The 18,424-nt window shown below is 52.2% G+C and overlaps 5 protein-coding genes across 5 annotated transcripts; 3 read left to right on the top strand and 2 right to left on the bottom strand.

The window, feature by feature from the left end:
- Positions 1-1,784: 1,784 nt before the first annotated feature.
- J4E79_001934 (uncharacterized protein) lies at positions 1,785-4,067 on the top strand (the record flags this gene model as incomplete). Its single annotated transcript, XM_049350838.1, has 3 exons — positions 1,785-2,079; positions 2,131-3,639; positions 3,691-4,067. 3 exons carry the CDS (start codon positions 1,785-1,787, stop codon positions 4,065-4,067), a joined length of 2,181 nt encoding a protein of 726 aa, XP_049214677.1.
- A 1,721-nt stretch (positions 4,068-5,788) lies between these two features.
- J4E79_001935 (uncharacterized protein) lies at positions 5,789-6,794 on the top strand (the record flags this gene model as incomplete). Its single annotated transcript, XM_049350839.1, has 2 exons — positions 5,789-6,504; positions 6,563-6,794. 2 exons carry the CDS (start codon positions 5,789-5,791, stop codon positions 6,792-6,794), a joined length of 948 nt encoding a protein of 315 aa, XP_049214678.1.
- Positions 6,795-7,048: 254 nt separating this feature from the next.
- Positions 7,049-8,889, bottom strand: J4E79_001936 (uncharacterized protein; the record flags this gene model as incomplete). Its single annotated transcript, XM_049350840.1, has 5 exons — positions 7,049-7,495; positions 7,547-7,697; positions 7,752-7,920; positions 7,975-8,641; positions 8,695-8,889. 5 exons carry the CDS (start codon positions 8,887-8,889, stop codon positions 7,049-7,051), a joined length of 1,629 nt encoding a protein of 542 aa, XP_049214679.1.
- A 7,386-nt stretch (positions 8,890-16,275) lies between these two features.
- Positions 16,276-16,884, top strand: J4E79_001937 (uncharacterized protein; the record flags this gene model as incomplete). The annotated part of the gene is made up of 2 exons (XM_049350841.1): positions 16,276-16,317; positions 16,564-16,884. The coding sequence occupies 2 exons, from the start codon at positions 16,276-16,278 to the stop codon at positions 16,882-16,884; spliced, it is 363 nt and encodes a 120-aa protein (XP_049214680.1).
- Positions 16,885-17,140: 256 nt separating this feature from the next.
- On the bottom strand, positions 17,141-18,302 carry J4E79_001938 (uncharacterized protein; the record flags this gene model as incomplete). The annotated part of the gene is made up of 2 exons (XM_049350842.1): positions 17,141-17,465; positions 17,584-18,302. The coding sequence occupies 2 exons, from the start codon at positions 18,300-18,302 to the stop codon at positions 17,141-17,143; spliced, it is 1,044 nt and encodes a 347-aa protein (XP_049214681.1).
- Positions 18,303-18,424: the final 122 nt, after the last annotated feature.

Here is an 18,424-nt window from a genome sequence, read left to right on the forward strand (position 1 = left end):
TACTTCTGCTTCGCGTTGATAGCAGCGATGATTCACTGGTTGTGGAAGGTAGAGCATGTGGATGCGTAAGAAGAAGGCACGACCTCGGTCCCTAGCTCACGTGACAGAGTGCATCTCAGTGAACGGTCATCGGTACCAGAGTGCATTATCATCAAAGATCACCTCGATCTGTTGCGACCGACGGAACGGAGATGAGAGGTATAATCCAGAGCGCTATACCCAGGTAGTGAAGGAGCGATACTGGCGGGCGTATGAAATTGCACGTGAGATTGCACCAACATGGGCGGGTGTTTAGGCCCCCAAACCTGCATGGGAAAGATGGCAGGGAAATAAATCGACGATGAAAGCAATGAAGAGGTCTCTTCATGAGGTTCGCACTTGGCTGTAGTGTGGCGCGCAACCGTGGTGGCTGTTGTGTATGTCTTGGTGGTCTCACTGTGCAGATGACGAGGGCGCCTGGCCACGGCTGATGTGACGGCTGGCGGGTGCTGGGGCTAGTGATCGGCTTAATCACGCAGCTCTCGCGGTCTCGAAGCCTTCAAAGTTTCTAGACCGCGCAACTACCAGACGCCGATCGCATAGCACAAACACAAAGACAGAAGGTGTAGAATAGCTCCTCTTCTGACTGCATCACGTTTGTCTCCTTTCAAAGGGGTACCGTCATCACAACAAAGACAGATGCAGACTGTTGAACCACAACAAAAGTATTTCGGGCCTACAGTATACGAGGGAACGTCATCCCTCGATGCAGCACTTGGTCTCTTTGGGCAGCTGCAGTGTTCAAATTCTCACCTAGTGGCCGAGCATCTATTTTTACCACCCTGGGGTGCTGCACAGCCACGCTGGCGCCGTCCATGGGGTCATGGGCGCAGGCTACCAAAGTGCATTTGATCATGATGAACTCCTATGATTCTGTGTGCACAAGAGATGATGATGGCGAGATAAGCTCTTTGTGCACGGCTTGAAGCTTCAGGCAGTTCTGCGACTCCGCATCGATGACACGATGGTTGACTTGGCGACGGCAACGGTCTCGAGCGGACCGGGGTAGTTTGATAGGCCCGCATCGCACGTAGCAGTCTTCAGCTGCCAGTATACGACAGTAGTGGTGTACTGGCGTGTGAGGGCAGCGTGTCTCGCAGTAGCAGCAGATAGTGATGACCTAGCGATAAAAAGCATTCCTTCCCCAGCTCGCGCAAGAGTCCCTGACAGCTCCCCAACGTCAACCCCATCTGCATCCCATCGTGTTCTCGAACGCGGCCCAACAACCATCATCCTTCGATAGCGTCGGATCCAGCGACTGCGCCATCGCGGGATTAATCGAGGCTAGCGCCGCGCGTCCCTTCCTGATTGGAGTGAACCCCCTTGGCTGTCGCCGCACGGTTTCAGAAGAGAGGCAGATTACCGGCTTCAGCGCCTCGTCCTCATTTCAACCACATCGCTCCCTCGTTCGTCAGTCGTTTCACTTTTGCGTCCCTCGTACCTGCCGACTCGACCCCAAACCCTCTTCCTGGCTCGCCGCTCCCTCGACGCGCCTTCCCTCTGGACGCTTGCCTTTGTTTACCGCTTTCCATCAGGCACGAGAAAGGTTGAACCTGCGGCCGACCCCCGTTTAATCTACTGCTTGTTTCTTTTGCTACACTCGCTTTTGTCAGCAACCACCCGCGCATACCAACGTCGCCCGACACTTCGCTGCTGCGACCGTCGCTCGCTGTCGACACCCGCACCCCGAGAACGCCCCCGGGCGCACAACACCGATAATGAGGCCCCACGCGACATACTCGGCCATGCTCGCACCTTTTATATTACTGGCATCCGCGCCACTGAGCGTACTGGCTGCCGACATTCTCAAGACCAACGGTTTCAGCTCCTGTCTGGAAGGCACAGGAGACATCAAGGTCAACAAGCTAAACATCGAGTTCGACCGCTCTATCAAGAAGGTCAAATTCGATGTGTCCGGCACCAACGAGGTTGAGCAGAAGGTCATGGCAATCCTCACTGTAAACGCATACGGCAGAGAATTGTACAACAAAGAGTTCGACCCTTGCGACGGCGAATACAAAGTCGACCAGCTATGTCCAGGTACGCACATAGCGACTATATGCGCATAATGTACAAGCTAACATGTAGCAGTTCCCAAGGGCACCTTTGGCGCACAGGGAGAGCAGAGCATCCCCGACAGCATCATGTCCCAAATCCCCAGCATCGCCTTCAACATTCCCGACATCGACAGTCAAGCCAGGATGCAGCTCAAGGCCAAAGATGGAGGCAAGGACCTGGCCTGTATTACCTCTCAAGTCAGCAACGGACAATCACTTTCCACCGCAGGAGTACAATACATCGCTGCTGGAATTGCTGGAGCTGCCTTGGCTGTTACTGGTCTTGCTTCGCTCGCTGGCGCTGGACACCCTGGTGCAGCACAATCCAGTCCTACCTTTGGGGATGTCATCGGATGGTTCCAGGCCATGGCTTTGAACGGCATGATGAGCGCTGACGTCCCCGGTGTATACCGCAGCTGGTCCCAGAACTTTGCCTTTAGCACCGGTCTCATCTACTGGGAGGGAATGCAGCACTCCATTGACAACTTCCGTAAGAGCACCGGCGGCAACCTCACCCAGAGCAGTGTCGAATTTCTCAAGAATGCTACCCTCGTACACGTGGACCAGAACATGACCTTGACCAAGCGCAGCTTTGACGTCCTGTTCGCTCGCGACGAATTGAACACGAACGTCAACGATACTGCCGAAGAGGGAGGTGACAACAAGGTCATTGTCTACGCGAAGGACATGCAGGGCTTCATCCAGGAGTACACCATTCCTGACCGTAACGCCTTCATGACAGTACTACTCATCTTCGCCATCATTATCGCTGCCATTACCGTTGGTATCCTCCTTTTCAAGGTCATTCTGGAGACATGGGCACTGTTCGGCAGCTTTCCGAAGAAACTGACAAGCTTCCGTAAGCGATACTGGTGGACTCTGGCCAAGACGATTACCAACTTGATCCTCCTGCTTTACGGTATCTGGGTTCTCTACTGTGTCTACCAGTTCAAGAACGGAGACTCGTGGGCTGTCAAAACACTCGCTGGTGTCACTCTAGCTGCATTCACCGGAGTGTTGGCCTTCTTCACCTGGAAGATCTGGAGCACTGCGGACAAGTTCAAGAAGATGGAGGGAAAGCCCGACGCTCTCTACGAAGACAAAGAGATCTGGCGCAAGTACAGCATGTTCTACGAGAACTACAAGAAGAGCTACTGGTGGATCTTCGTACCGGCCATTATCTTCATGTTCGCTCGTGGTTGCGTTATCGCAGGAGCAGATGGCCACGGTCTCGCACAGGCTGCTGGTCAACTCATCGTCGAGTCGCTTCTCCTTGTCATGCTTCTCTGGGCTCGTCCGTACACGCTCAAGTCTAGCACCTGGATCAACATTACCATCTCGGTCGTTCGCGTCTTGTCGGTCGTCTGCATTTTGGTCTTCGTCGAAGAACTTGGCATGAGCCAGACCACTAAGACCGTCACCGGTCTAGTTCTTGTCGTTGTGCAGGCTTCCCTCACTGGTGTTCTTGCTATTCTCATCGCAGTCAACGCGATCATCATTTGCTGCAAGGAAAACCCTCACCGTAAGAAGAGAAAGGCAGCTGGTAAGTCTTCTCCACCCCCTGCTTGCCAACACCATCTAACAGCCCCTGCAGAGAAAGCTCGTGACCTCGACACCCTTACTCCTCTCGACGCACGCAACTCGCTACTCATGGACCCCCAAGAGTACAAGCGAACCTCGCTTCCATCGCCGTTCGGTCCCCGTACCGCCGGTTACGACCGCGTTCCTCTCGCGGATCAGAATACCGCATACAACGGTCCCGGTGGTCGTTCATTCGGAGACGACCAAGGACACTTGCTCGCCGATGCATCCACGTTCGGTCGCACAGCAACGCATGAGCGGAACTTGAGTCGCGAAAGCAGTCCAGGGCGCGAGGCGGATGTTGGCTTCCACCAACCACCCGGCTACGTGTCCAACGCGCCATGGCAGCCTCAACAACCACGAGGCCCTCCTGGCCCCTATGCGTACTAAGCCCACAACCTTTGAAGTCGCCCAAGAGCGAAGACCTAAACAAGCGAAACATCTCGCCATCTAGGCATAATCTCCTATTTATTTTGTCCCCATGTCTGCATCGCGGTGGTCGCATTTGACAAACCATAGAGCGGTCAAACCATATCCTCAGTCATCTATCTCCCGCACACGGACCGGGCCATACCTGCGCTCTACGTCTGTGTATTTACGAATCTTTCCTTGTGTTCATCGAGTTTTTTTGTGTAAAGAAAGATCTGATACAAGCTCTTGTAATCTCATGCAAAGCGGTAAGCCTGGGGCTCGCGCACACATACCACTATCTTTTCTGCTATATCGTCAAGGTGGAGTGAAGGAGAAGAAGGTTGGAAAAGGGATGGAGTGAAGGGAGTTGGAAATGGAATGGGAACGGCAATGTGAACTAGGATGTAGCGAAAGATGTAAATACCAATACCCAACTGTTATATCGCTGTTCCATGTACCTCTTCGTGGTTGTGAGTGATGTCTGCCCAGAGAATGCCATGTCTGGAGATCTTATTACACGCGGCTCGGCGGCACCTGGCCTAGAATCGTCCAGAGCACGTGCGATCTTAACTTCCGCCGATAAGCCCTGCAGGCAGAGAGCTACCCAGCCGACCAGCTGAACACTCGCTGCAGCCCCGAAATGTTGGGACATACTTCGCATGCGCCACCCCTGAGCCAATACATCCTAGCGACGTACCTTGCCTGAGCTGCGACATGTAGCATCTGAACAAAAAGACGACGCAAAACTCTCGACAGCCCAACGCAGATTTGTACTTGCCGATCACTCAGATCGCTCGATGTAAATCCTTATTCCATCACCCTCGTCCCACCTAAAAACCACGCTTTTCCCGCCGAACGCCTCCGGCAAAGTCGATCTCCCGAGAATTTACTTTGGGTCGTGCCTTGTCCCCTTTTGTGGCGCGGGCTTATGGGGCGCTTGTACCTGCGTCACGGCAGGCGTCACTACGAGTTCCAAAACCTACCTAGCACAACGCCACTACGCTGTTCTGAGCGGCGCGGCAGCAATCTAGCCGGCTCCCAAGATGCCGGTTTATCTCTTTTCGATAGATGCTAACAGCCATGGTGCAGGTGTAGCGTGAGTGGGCGGTGGGGTTATATTGTTATCTCCAGCCTCGTAGCGCACCTAGGCATCTTTTTTCTGAAGTACCTGAGTTCGTAACGCTTGACGGCGTTGGAAGCTAACAATTTTTGACTCGTACGGGTATCTATTTGGGAAGAAAGGCCCTCGCTGTGTAGCTGATCGTTCGTTTCCTGCTGTTTTTTCCCGAACCTCTGGACTTGTGTACGATATCCGGCTTGTCAATTGTCTCGCCTTGGCCCGGTTGCAAAGGCGCTTTTGTGGCTTGCGTAACGACTCGCTTTCGAGGTTTCTCCTGACAGCTTTGGATTTTTTTCGTGGCTGAGCTGGCTAGAAGAGTTGGAATTCTCTGGAAGTTACTCTTGCTTCGTTACCCACCTGATCGCCTCCTGTTGTCTACTTCGTCTTTGCACATTGCGACAAGCAAAGAGGTATCTTGAGGTGTCCCTGGATAGCGACAACCAAACTATCAGCAACGGACCCCTTCGCGGCCCATCTTCGTATCGCTGGTACCGAACACCCAGGTCCACTTCCAAAAAAAGTCGAATTTCATACGTCGTTACGGCCGAGAGCACTTCACCACACAAACCTCACAGCAAAGATGCGACGAACCGCGCTCCTCAGCGCCGCCACGGTGCTGCTCACGAGCACAACCTCCACAACCGCACAGTCCACGGCCTCAACATCGTCAAAACGCGGTCTCGTCTACGTCCCCTCCGATGACCACCCCGACGACGACAAGATCTGGACAACAGGTCCCTCTCCTCCAACATGGTACTACAACTACCAAAAAGACCCCTCGTCTGCCTACAAAGATAACCCAGACATGCAATTCGTCCCTATGCTCTGGGGCGCCAGCGACAGCGATACCGGCACTCCCTTCCTCGACTCCGTGAAGCAACAGATCAAAGACGGAGCAAACATAACCGCCGTCCTCGGCTTCAACGAGCCCGACGGCGGCCACAGCACCGGCGGTTCCAACCTCGCCGTCACCACCGCAGCCGCACGCTGGAAAGCCGAAATCGAGCCGCTCAAGGAACTCGGCATCAAACTCGGTGCACCGGGTGTCACAGGCGCAGAGTCCGGATGGCAGTGGTTGGAGAACTTCTTCAACGAGTGCGATGGCGGATGTAACCCCGACTTTATCCCTGTGCATTGGTATGGCAACTTTGAGGGTATGATGAGCCATATTGGACGCGTTACAACGATGTGGCCGAACATGACGGTGTGGGTCACGGAGTATGGGTACCCGAATCAGCCGCTTGAGGAGACGCAGAGTTTCTATAACATGAGCGCGCAGAGCTTTGATAGTTGGCCGTAAGTATTCGTCCCATGTGGCTTTTGGCAGTAATAATGTTGGCTAATGCTGTATCAGGAACATCACACACTACTCCTACTTCGGCGCTTTCCGATCGGATGTCAGCAACGTGGGCGCGAACGCTGCGATGCTGACCCAGGACGGCGAGTTGACGGATATCGGGTCGTGGTACATGGGCGGTGCGGCTACGAACAACGTTCCTGAGGCTTCTGGTGCTTCTATGGCGGGAGCCGCACCTAGTGCTCTCGCTCTGGGCTTGGTGGCGATGGTGTTCTCCTACTTTGTTTAGAGCTGCAGCTTGGCCAACGTGTGGGCTGGAATGTCTCTTTGGCTCAGACAGGAGTGAGAATGTAGCTGGTTTCCACTGCAGAACTGCATACTGATGAAGTGCAGCTAGCTAGCGAAGGGCTCACGAGAGATATATGGCATTGCGAAGGCGTTCAGGGATCAACATCGATTAGACGTTACTAATAGAACGGGTTTCGCCTACTCGCAGAGCCAAATTCTGATTTTACGTTACCATACAGCCTCCAACATGCATACCTACTGCCTCTCATCCTCTCCATGTTCGAGTGCAGCTGTAGGTACCTCAAACTTCTTGCGACCCCTGACAAACCAATCCACCATCGCAATGACCATGAACCCGATAAGAATCGGTGGCGCATAGTTCATTGTCAAGCTTGTCACCGGTCTTGATGCTGGGAACGATACAAAGATGATGACGTATACCAAGTAGACAATGGCGCAGAGCTTGATCGGAATGCTCCATCTGCCCAATTGAAAGGGCCCGTACTTCGGGTGTTTACCGGCAAGCTGACGAGCCGTGAATAGCGAGATCGGGACGAGGTATGATACGTATAGCGCGATGGTAGGTAGGGATATGAGCGAATTGAAGGCGGCTGCGGAACCGAGGTTGATGAGCGATAGAAGGCAACATATGAAGCCAACTAGGAACAGTGCGGGTATTGGAACTTGGAGCGTCGGATGGATCTAGAGTGTTGTCAGTTTGATCCGATAAGTATGGGCATGGTCAAGACTCACGTAGGTGAAGTGCTGGTGAAAAGGAAGACCTTTGTCGGATGCGAATCGCCAGACTAATCGAGCCACGGATGCAACAATGTTAAAGTTGCCAACCATGAGTTGAAGCCCCATCAAAACCGTCATTGCCGTTGATGCTGCCTTAGACCCTGTGCTTTTGCAGTATGTTAGTATTGAACGTGTGTCGCCTCTCAGGTGGTGCACTTACGCGGAGTAAAAGACCTCCGTAATCGGCAAGATCGATTTCGCGACGGCTTCTTCATCACCAATGCAGAACATCAAGCAGATACAGAAGGCGACCATCATGATTGCGTTCAGAGAGGTTGCCAAGATCATAGCTTTGGGTACCCGCTTGCGAGGTTCTTTGGTCTCCTCGACTGTGGACTATATTAGCATTGGCATTGGAGGCTGAGTCGGGTTGCGCAGCTTACTCATGTGGAGGACACCATCAAAACTGCTGATGGGATATGCCACAGCGAGCATGCCAATAGAAAATGCGACACCGGGGTTTTCCCAACCGGCGTCTGTGTGCAAGGTCATGAAGACATACTCGGGTGTACTGCGCTTCGCAAGCGTGCATAGTGTCGCAACGATAGCAACGAAGAAGACAACGTGGAAAATGCCACCGATCGTTTCCAGATAGTTGATGATCTTTCGCAAGTAGAGGTTGAGAACCAGCGGAACAATGAGGAAGGCGATCAGAAACACCGTCGAGTGCCAGGCCTTTGGTTCGTAGCTTGGGCTGTTGAAGATGATCAAGCCGGATAAAGTATTCGACATGAAGGAGAAGGCGCCGGCGCAGCTGCAAATCCAGGCAATGACTGTGATCCAGCCCTGAATAAACCCCCAGAATTCGGGAGCGAATGAAGCGAAGCGCGCCGACCATCTGTACTGTGCACCTACGGTGGGGTCCATGGAGGCCATCTCCCCCAAAGCTGTAGCAACGAGGGTAGAGCCGACGCCAGCGATCATAGACCCCCAGACAAGCGCGGCAGGGCCACCATTGAGCCATGCAAGCTGGAATGACAAGCCAACAGCTTCCCATGCTACTTGGAGTGTGAAGCCAAAGTTGTTGATGGCGAGTTGGTTTATGTAGCGCTGAGAGAGAAATTAGCTGGCCAATCTTTGAGCAATGGGTCGGTGGGACTCACTTGGAACCCGCCACTACTTGAGGAACCAGAGGGGAGAGTGTCATCCTTGCGTCTCTCCGTCTTCTCCCGTAGTCCATCGTGATAATCTGGAACGGTTGTCGTGACAAGCGCCTCATCCTTGTTCATATCGATGGAACGAGGAGAGGGCCGTAGAGATGCGTCGTGGTCGTGGGAAACCGTGAAAGTACGAAGCATTGTGAGTGGTAAGGGATTTCACTGGACATGGGGTTCGGAGGTTTTATCCTGGGGCTGACCACATACGACCATTAGAGCCGAACTCTTGTTGAGCGGCATAGATCCTGACATCTGCGAAGCGAGCTGCAGTATACTTCCTGTTTACGTCCCATGCCCGGGCGTATCTCAGGATTCCAACTTGACTCATGTAGTCAAGCTCCAGAAGCAGACCTAGCCAGTCGCCAAAGAGACAGTGGGGATCGCAGGATGCCTACGCCGCAAGTCTGCATCGACGCGAGGTGTCTAAAACAGTTCGTTGGGGTAGAAAGCTGCGTTCGAATGTTACCTTGGATGTGCACTGACAGGGTTCTTTACTTCCAGGTCCCTCTTAACAGCCCTCCCCATTCTCTCCTTGCAACATATAGATTGCTAGCCGATAGTACCTAGGTACTATTGAGGCTCGACAATCGCACTCTATCAGTGGAAGAGATGTCTAGGTAGCAGAGCACTAATTGAAGGATTGGTGTTTTTGCGCGCGCGGCACAGCAGCTCGCCTGTCGACAGACACGGAATCTCATTATCAAATGGCGTTAGTAGCTGCGGCTCGCAGCTCTTTGTCTTCTTCGGATCTGAGGCGGCGTAAAAGAAGCATTGCCGTGCGGGTGGGGGAACAGCAACGGCACGGGCCTGACCCTCCCGAGGTCTTGATGGAAATTAGCCCGGGCCTTTAACCTCATTGGGGCCTTGGCGCAGTATTACCGCTAACCGCTCTTCGCCGTCGCTTCAATCATCACTCCACCTTCCTTCCGGGCTTCGCGCTCGAGCTTCATTCATCACTTCTCGCATCGCAAGGAATTGAGGATGTGTACATGAACAGGTTTGGAGTCTACATCGAAGTCAGGTCGCCTACTTCGCATGTTCTCACTCATGGATGTTAATGTAGGCTGCAGACCTGTTCAATTTTTTCCTACGTTGACGGTACTCTACTGCTTTCATCAACCTCGCTTCAGGCCGTGCGCGGCGGCGGGCACCCAGCCGCTCGGTTCCTGTGGATGCACACCCAAGTCACACTCGAGCGATGCGACCTGCCTTTCGCCATCACGCCCACCATGGTAGGCCGCGTAAGTGGGCATCTATGGCCTTACTGAGACCTTTGCATCGTCCATGATACTCTTGTGCAAGCCATACAGTAAGTTTGCTTTGAGTAGCATCATATACTTTACGCCTCGGCTAATTGACCTCTGACAGCTATCACTCAGTATAAAGGAAGGAACAGAGATGAGGCCTCGAGGGATTATCTCGCAGGCGACACCGCCTACCGCCATGTCCCTTGTAAGTCTCTCTGACGTGATCATCGAAGTCGGCACGGGCTCTGAGCAATATCATTCCTACTGCGCCTCATAGTCGCGTATGAGATGAGGCTCCTAAGAGCGGCGGCGACTCTCTTATCATAGGCACCTGTTTTATGCGAGCAGGGTACTGCCCGCCAACTCCTATGTTGGCTATCAGCGAGAAGGATTTTGCTCCTGCCGTGCCTGCACGAATGAACGCCCGAATGAACCCAGTGAGCTGGTCGTGAGGAAGGCCATTTAGTATGAGTGATCTTAGACGTCAGCGTTTCTGTCGTGCCAACTCCAACACTACTTCGTCGCTCTATCATGGCTGGCACTATTCAACCCATAGCCGCACTCACGGCCGAAGACCATGGCCCGATCAACACGATTGTCTCCATCGTTCTTCCAGTTACAAGTATCCTCATCGCAACTGTCCGCATGGCAATGCGGCGGCAAAAGTTCCATCAGATCGAGTCTGATGACATCGTGTTTGGTGCAGGACTTGTACGAATTCATGTCTCAACTTCCTGTACTCACTTTGCTAATCAAGCTCAGTGTTTTGGTGTCATCACGTCCATCCTGTCTCACTTCTGCGTTCGAGCAGGCCTGGGCAGACACCAGGATACGCTTGATGACAAGCAAAGGGCTCTTTACTTCAAGGTAAACAGTTGTGTTAGGGGCTGCGGACTTTGCTAAACATATACTTATAGCTTTTTTGGACCGCACAAATCTCGGGCGTCATTGCTCTCGCTCTCGCTAAACTATCGCTCGTTGTTCTGTTCCAACGCATCGCTCCAAAACAAGTCGGGCCTCAAGCTACCAGATGGCTTATACCTATGGTCGCTGTCTACACACTACTCTCTCTCTTTCTGATCGCCTTCCAATGCCAGCTACCACAACCTTGGATACTTAGTCCGAAGAATTGCTCTACACATGGCAACGTGTACTATCCGATCACGATCTTTAATATATTAAGCGACACTGTGCTTGCTTTCTGGATCTTTCCACTTATCCGGGGTGTTCAAATGAAAGCCCATACCAAATCCATTGTATTTTGGCTGTTCGGATCGCGTTTACTCATTTGCGTCGTGGATATTGGACGAATGGTATTCATTCACAAAGCTCTTCAGCTAGAGGATCAAACACGTAAGGAGCCATGTTCTCATCAGAGCATATCGCTAATCACATCCCAGGATCGCAACTGAGATGGGCCGTAATGGATCAAATCGTTGTTCACCTTTCGATCAATCACGCTACACTACCTCGTATCCAGACCTTCCTCTCGCATCTACAAATCGGCGGTATGAGCACGCATATGGGAGCAAGTCGGGGTGGTATACGGACGACTTCCAAGGGTAGAAGCAGCGCCGCCAAAACCACTCAGGACGACTTGAAAGTGGGGCGGACCTCCGATAAAGCTTGGAACTCATTATGCAACCGTTTCACCGGGAGTGTTAACAGAACGCCTAGCATCTCTGAAGAGCCTCTTCGTCATCAGCACGGCATTGAGCTATCCACAATCGTATACTCCGGGAAGGACGACGCTACACACAGGAATATGGAGCAGAGTCGATCAGCAGCAACATCGTTATCGAGCTCTAGGGAGGGCTTGACTAGAGAAGACATCGCAGGCTCGCTAGGGGGTGTGAGGGTGCAAAAGGAGTTTCATGTGGTTTATGACCAAATGTGATACGCAGCCTGAGTGACGCGTTTCAAAAGGCTCTCGCATCATATGCATTGATCAAAATATCACGATTTCTCCGTCCGCTTCATGACCTAAAGAAATGGCCAATAGAGTTGATCTCGCAAGCGACATTTCAAGTATGATTCGAGATGGCCTATCTAGGGTTTTGCGCAGCGGAGACATTATACTCGCGACGACCAAACAGGAACGTACGTCCCCTTCCATCCAGTCCACATCTTCGCCTCATCCGCTCCAGCTACGGGCTCTGCAATCTCTACAAGATTTGCATCGAGTACATCCCGACAGTCATCTTGCTCCGCATTCCTAGCCCAATCAATGGGCTTCTCTCCACCCCTGTCAAGCGCATCTTTGTTCGCCCCATAATGGAGCAGCAGCTTGACACAGTCCACATAGCCTTCTGCTGAAGCAGTATGCAGTGGACTAACATTGTCAAAATCGCACTTGTTGACATCCGCACCCGCTTCTAATAATGCGCGAATGACTGACAGTTGGTCACGACACACAGCTCCATGCAGCGCGGTACCTCCGTATCGACTTCCTGGGACGTTCAAGTCTACTCCTTGGTGGATGATATGCTGACAGACGTGGAGCAACCCGAAAGATGCTGCATAGTACAAAGCGGTTGCATGCTTTGGATACGAAGACCAACTGCTGCCAGCCGAGGAAGACCCGGCGTTCAAAGTTTGGATCCAGGACATGAACGCTTCATGATTGGACGGAGAAAAGAACGCAAGAACCTTTTCGTCATGTTGAATTGATGCTTTCTCTGGAGTTTCAGCTGCTCGTAGATAGTATGTCCAGGATGTGGTCGCATGGCGTAGGAAAGGGTAGTTTGCCAAGCGTGCAGCGAATTCGTCCCCAGATGTTGAAGGACCGCTCTGGAAGCTCCGGAAAGAGAGATAGGTTAGGCAGTCCAAAGCAAGTTCGCGATAGCTTGCGGTTCGGTTGAGTGCAAAGGCTGTCGCAGGGCCGTTGCGAATGTCTTCTGAAAGCAGATAGTCTTTCACAGAAAGGTGAGCGAGACGGACATGGCCTGGCCGATTCGTTGAGACTGTGATCAGACTGCCGCAAACAGCAATTATTTCTTCTGCGCTACTTAGGCACGAGTCTTCATCCAACTCTTCGCAGTCATGTTCAATAGCGATAGCAGAGTGAAGCTCCTCTAGTGTGACTGGCAACACCGTGAATGAGAGCCAGAGTAGGACTTTGCGAACGATGGGTGTATCAGCGGCGGAAACTCTCATCAATATGCTTTCGTAAATCTGTCCGAGCTCCTGTGGGAGGTGCTGGAGAGTGGTCCGGATATCGCGGACGGTACGAAGCGCAGATACTTGATCAAGGCTGCACTGGACCAATCGAAACCTGTATTGTTACTTTCATGTGACGCAAGTTCATGAAAGAGGCACTTACATTCCACAAGATCTTTCATGTAAACATACACTAATCTCATCCCTCACCGACGGTTTCAGTCGTAACAAACTTCGATCAGTTTGTAGTCTGTGGTCGATATACGTTTTGATGTCTTCATCGACCTCTCTTGTCCAGCCTTCCATCTGAATGAGCTCGAATGAAGCCAGTGCATCCTGGATATGGAGCTCATGCCGACTCGTAAGAAAGATGCTGATATTCTTTCCCAGGCTCTGGAGGTAAGCCAAGGATGACAATAACTCCTTCCGCTGAACGCATTCGTCAATCGCATCGACCAGCAAGATGATTCTTCTCGACACAGAAAGCAAACATAGCATATCTCTCAGCAAGGCCATGGATGGCCGTTTGTTCGAATGGCGACTATGATCAAAAGCAGCTTCTAACTCGTCGTAGCTGGCTCCGGTTTGGGAACATATCTGCGCGACCAAAGAGCCTAGAATATTAGTGGGGTCATGTGCCTCGGCCTTGCGGAAGTCGCAGTAGAAGAACGCCGCCAACGTGGGTTGCGGCAAAGAAGGCAATAAACTCTCGAGAGACTGGATGACGTTTGCGCTTCGGTCAAGTTAGATGTTGCATACTCCAGAGTTCAACACATACTCACAAAAGGATAGTTTTGCCAGACCCAGCTAAGCGAAGATGTCAGCACGGCCACTTCTGATGTCACAATGTTACATACGAAAGCCGCTCAGCCATAGTCCAGCATTTCCGGAGACAGCCCAGGCTTGAAACACCTTCGACTCGATGAACCAGCCGCCTGTTCCAGATTTCCTTGCAGAAGCGGCTGCTTCATGGCTCTCCCACGGCGTCACTGGAGAAAGCCAATGTGTAAGAGCTCGGGATCGATCATCTGTGCGCATCAGCTGCTGAAAGTTGCACGTTATAAAGAGACATACCTAGTTCTGCGCTCTCAATCCTAGTGAGGAGCTTGGAAACATTGCAATGCACATGGGCTGTGGTCTCGTTCAGAGAGATGGTCATCTTCCTGATGTCAAGGAGCAGAGCTCTACAAGGGTTGATAAGCTGAGAATGAGATGAGCGATGAAGCGGGGGCAGCCTACGTCTCATCTGCCGTCAACGCCAAAAGTATAGTGCTTTTGCACCGCTCTATCCTTTCTAGACATACTTTCGCGTCACCTTCTTTGAGCTGCCAACCCATAACCTGGGTGAACACTCGCGCTTTCGCCAACAGAGTTGACCTTCCAGGGGTCTGCTTGCCGGAGTTGATCTTCTTCTCTAGATCCGATAGCTCCTGGAGGCAGCGACTTAACGGGCTGGTCTCGGACTCGCATAGTAGTTGGAATGTGCGGAAACGTGCCGTGTCGGACTCTTTTGATGTGTCGAGCGCGCGGCAGACCTGTTCTAAGCTCTCCAACACATTTCGAAGGTCTCTTATCTCGTCGATGGTTCTGGTGAGGGACCAAGGACTCTGCTTGAGCGCTGAACGGACTTCGTAGCATAATGTTATAATGGAGTTGGCGACCTGCAATACCGTGATCACGTTTGCGGTGACGCTGAGAGGGTCCATACCTAGGTAGTCGTTCAATGGCAATGCTTTGCTCAGCGACGATCACGGAAAGCCTATATGAGCTCGGTGGCGTTGCACCTGTTGTGGCGGAGTCCGACAACGTGATAACCTCCAGGCTGAGCGAGGCATAATATCAGAAAGACACTTTCTTGCCATAGACACCAAGGCTGAAAGAGCCTTAGGCTGCAGTACTTGCATCGCCGACACTGCCAACGCGCCAGGCGCGCGTAGTGGAGTATGCATGGGACGGCCGTTCCGTCATCGAGTGCTGAAAGGCCTCGGCAAACAGGATACAGTAGATGCACACCGATCAGCGATCGAATGTCGAACATACAGCGAAGCTTGTATGACCTCGCGCATCGTTTGCGCAGGCTGGTGGAGCGGCATCAAGCGCGCAATAGTTGAAACGGGCAGGAAGTGTTGGTGGACTGCCCGCGAAGACCACGCGAAAGAAGCCGGAGCGCACGATGCAGATCGCAATTACTTACCCACATGTGCGGGGGCCATTCCGCATCCACCCACCTGCGTATCGCGAACAGACACACGTTGCAAAGGCGAACATGTCAACTGCACCCACTTCGTACTGTCTATGGATACATCTCCACCCAGCTAATCTTTTGACACCTGCTCTCACATCTGGTCTCGCTCACATACCTAGGTACTTTGCCGCCAAGGCTGAAAAATCGCAATCATCTTCCCAGCTACCGCCTGCATGGCTGAAAGGTTGCATTGCCCAGGCGGTTTCGATAAGCCTCTTGGAACCAAACGGGCCTGATAAACCAGGATCAACGCCACCTGGGCATGGATTCATCAGCTGGCTCAGCTCGATATGACCTCGGAAAGAGGAAAGCTCTGGTGATCATGCCGTCACATGCATGACTTTTATTCATCACCCACAGACCGGCAGATACTCGAGAGCAGATCAGACTTTATAGCTGCGTGCGCGCAGAGCCAAAAGATGGAAAGTCACGACCAGAATCATGTCATGGACATGCGCAGAGCCTGGAAAGTATCCAGCTAGATTATGGACAGGTAATTAGTCTGGACTGGGTAGCAACTTTGACTTTCTCTGAGCAGACTACATCCGACGCGAGTATGCAGCAACTGTACGGTCACCCTCGTCTGGTGAAGCGAGGGATGGGGGAGCTGCAACGATATCCAATCAGCTCCACACCACCGTCCCGTGTGCCTCCCCCTCTGGCAAGCTTGCGAAGTGCATGATATCTGTTGAGATCCTGCTCCGCTCTTGGTACCTGGCATGACCTAGATCCACATCTTTTGCTCGAGCGAATACGCATTCTCCAAGAATGACACTGTCTAATAAAAGAGTCCATGATGGTGGTAAAACGAACAGTAATAAAAAAGCACACAAGCGTTCCAAGCTGGTTGATGATTCTCAAGACCATGTGGACACGATGGCGGGCGCAGACGAACAAGACAATGAGACAGCTTATCAGGTGAGCTGACTTTGCCTTTATATCGCTAGTTCTTGATGTCTCATCGATATCTGACCGCTCTAGACTCTAAACAAAGCATCAGACTCCCGCGAACCACGCGCTACGCACCAACGACCAGGACTAAATCGCCATGACTCGCGACTGTCGGCTATCTTTGTTTCGAAAGGGTCCGGCATCGGTGAAGCAAAAGCCTCCTTTCCACCACAAAAGGTCGGGACCTCTTTGCCAAAATTGACGAGGTATCAGAGGATTCAGCCGACTGCAGTCAAGAGCAAAGAGAACCAAGGCATTCGAAACCCTGCTGGTAGTGAGAAGCCCACTAAGACGAAGTCGCGAATGTTGAACGCCCTCAAAAAGTTCGAAGACACATACGAATACTCATCCATTGGGTCTAAGCAGGTCCGCTTGCTTATCGTCAAGCCAGGACAGGAAGATGACGACATCAACGCAATCCTACAGGTCGTTGATGAAGATCAACTTGGGAACGATGATTATTGCTACGAAGCTCTTTCGTATCACTGGGGCGAAGGCGAGGACTTGCACAGCATCATCATCAACGACGAATAGGCCACGGAGCCCATAAAAGATTTCACGGCCGCGGTACTTAGTGCTCAGAAGAAGCTTTATGCAAATCGTCATTATGTGCGACCAAATCTGTATAGTGCTCTGAAACGGCTGAGAGCACAGGATAGGCATGTGGCGTTGTGGGTAGATGCACTCTGCATCAACCAGAAAAACGATGCTGAGAAGACGGTTCAGGTCATGAAGATGAATCAGATAGTATTCCAACCGCAACACAAGATCAAACATGTGGTATAATTCTCTAGTTCACATTGTTCTCCTTCTCCCATTTCACCACATCCAAGACTACCTCTTTGATGGTGTCATGGCCACTCTTCCACTGGGTTCCAAAGACAGCCTCCGACTTCGAAGTGTCAATTTTCGCAAATTTCTCCGGTCCTCTTCGCTCGAGATTAGGCTGAAGTGCAGGAATCCGCTTAGTCAACTCGAGAGATTCGGCACGGAGATCGACTGCAATTGCTCGCAAGTCCATGATCTCAGGCGAAACTAACAGATAGCGTTCGTTGCCAGGGACTTTGTTCCGATCAAGGGCGGTGACGTGGGATTTGGCCACGTCGTCAGTGTTTCTGGAGTTTTGTCAGCAAATTGCAAAGCAAGTACTAGTTGAGTGTACTTGAGCTCCGCAAGGGCAGACCAAACCGGCTGGCTGACTCCCGGAGCTCAAGAACCTGGGAAGATACTCACAGCACGAAGGGAAGGATGCTGTCCACACCCTGAACGTCATCTCCAGCCAACAGCGCTGTATACACAGCAGAGTTGCCTCCCGGTCCATTCGCGATAGGCTTGTATCCTGGTTGTGGGCTTCGTCCCGCGATCAAGGGTGGCAGTAGCATGACCACATCGTAGTCTGGTCGATTCGTTTCCACCCATGACCATGTCTTGTGCTCCGCGTCGGTCTTTGCAAACACATACGCAGACAGGGGGTCGTTCTTGGCCTCCTCGAAAGTGATGGGGTTGAAGTTCTTCTCCGAAATGACGACATTGGGGTTAAAGAAGTCGGGCAGAAGCACGGTCTGCACAATTGATCCGCAGATGACGACTCTCTTGACGGTCTTGCTTGTCTTAGCCGCTTCCAGAATGTTCTTGTCAATGGTCCACGTCGGCTCGATCATCTCTTTTACGAGGTCACCCCCAGGGCCCGCAAGGGGAGTTGCGACATGTACGACGGCTGTCGCGGATGACGAAGGCCCATCAAAGGCTCCAGCAACAGTCATGTCCGGGATGACAGTGAATGTTAGCAGACCGGACTGGACGGCGTCGGCAAATTTGGACTCAAAGAACGCGATAGCGGACGTCTTTCGAATGACTATGTTGACTTTGTGGTTTGCACGGATCAAGTACTCAAGGGTGATTGCACCGACATTGCCGGTGGCACCGGTAAGAAGGACGGATTCTTGAGCCATGGCTTCTGACACTTCAATATTAGCACCTGAGGCCGCGAAAGCTTCAAGGAGTTCTTCTTACCGTGTCGTCAGTCGGATGAGTTGAAGGGGATAGTAGAAGAGGTTCTAGACGAAATACTGAT

This window comes from Alternaria viburni (assembly GCF_023758015.1).
Source record: "Alternaria viburni strain BMP 2772 chromosome Unknown scaffold_3, whole genome shotgun sequence".
Lineage (NCBI taxonomy): Eukaryota > Fungi > Ascomycota > Dothideomycetes > Pleosporales > Pleosporaceae > Alternaria > Alternaria viburni.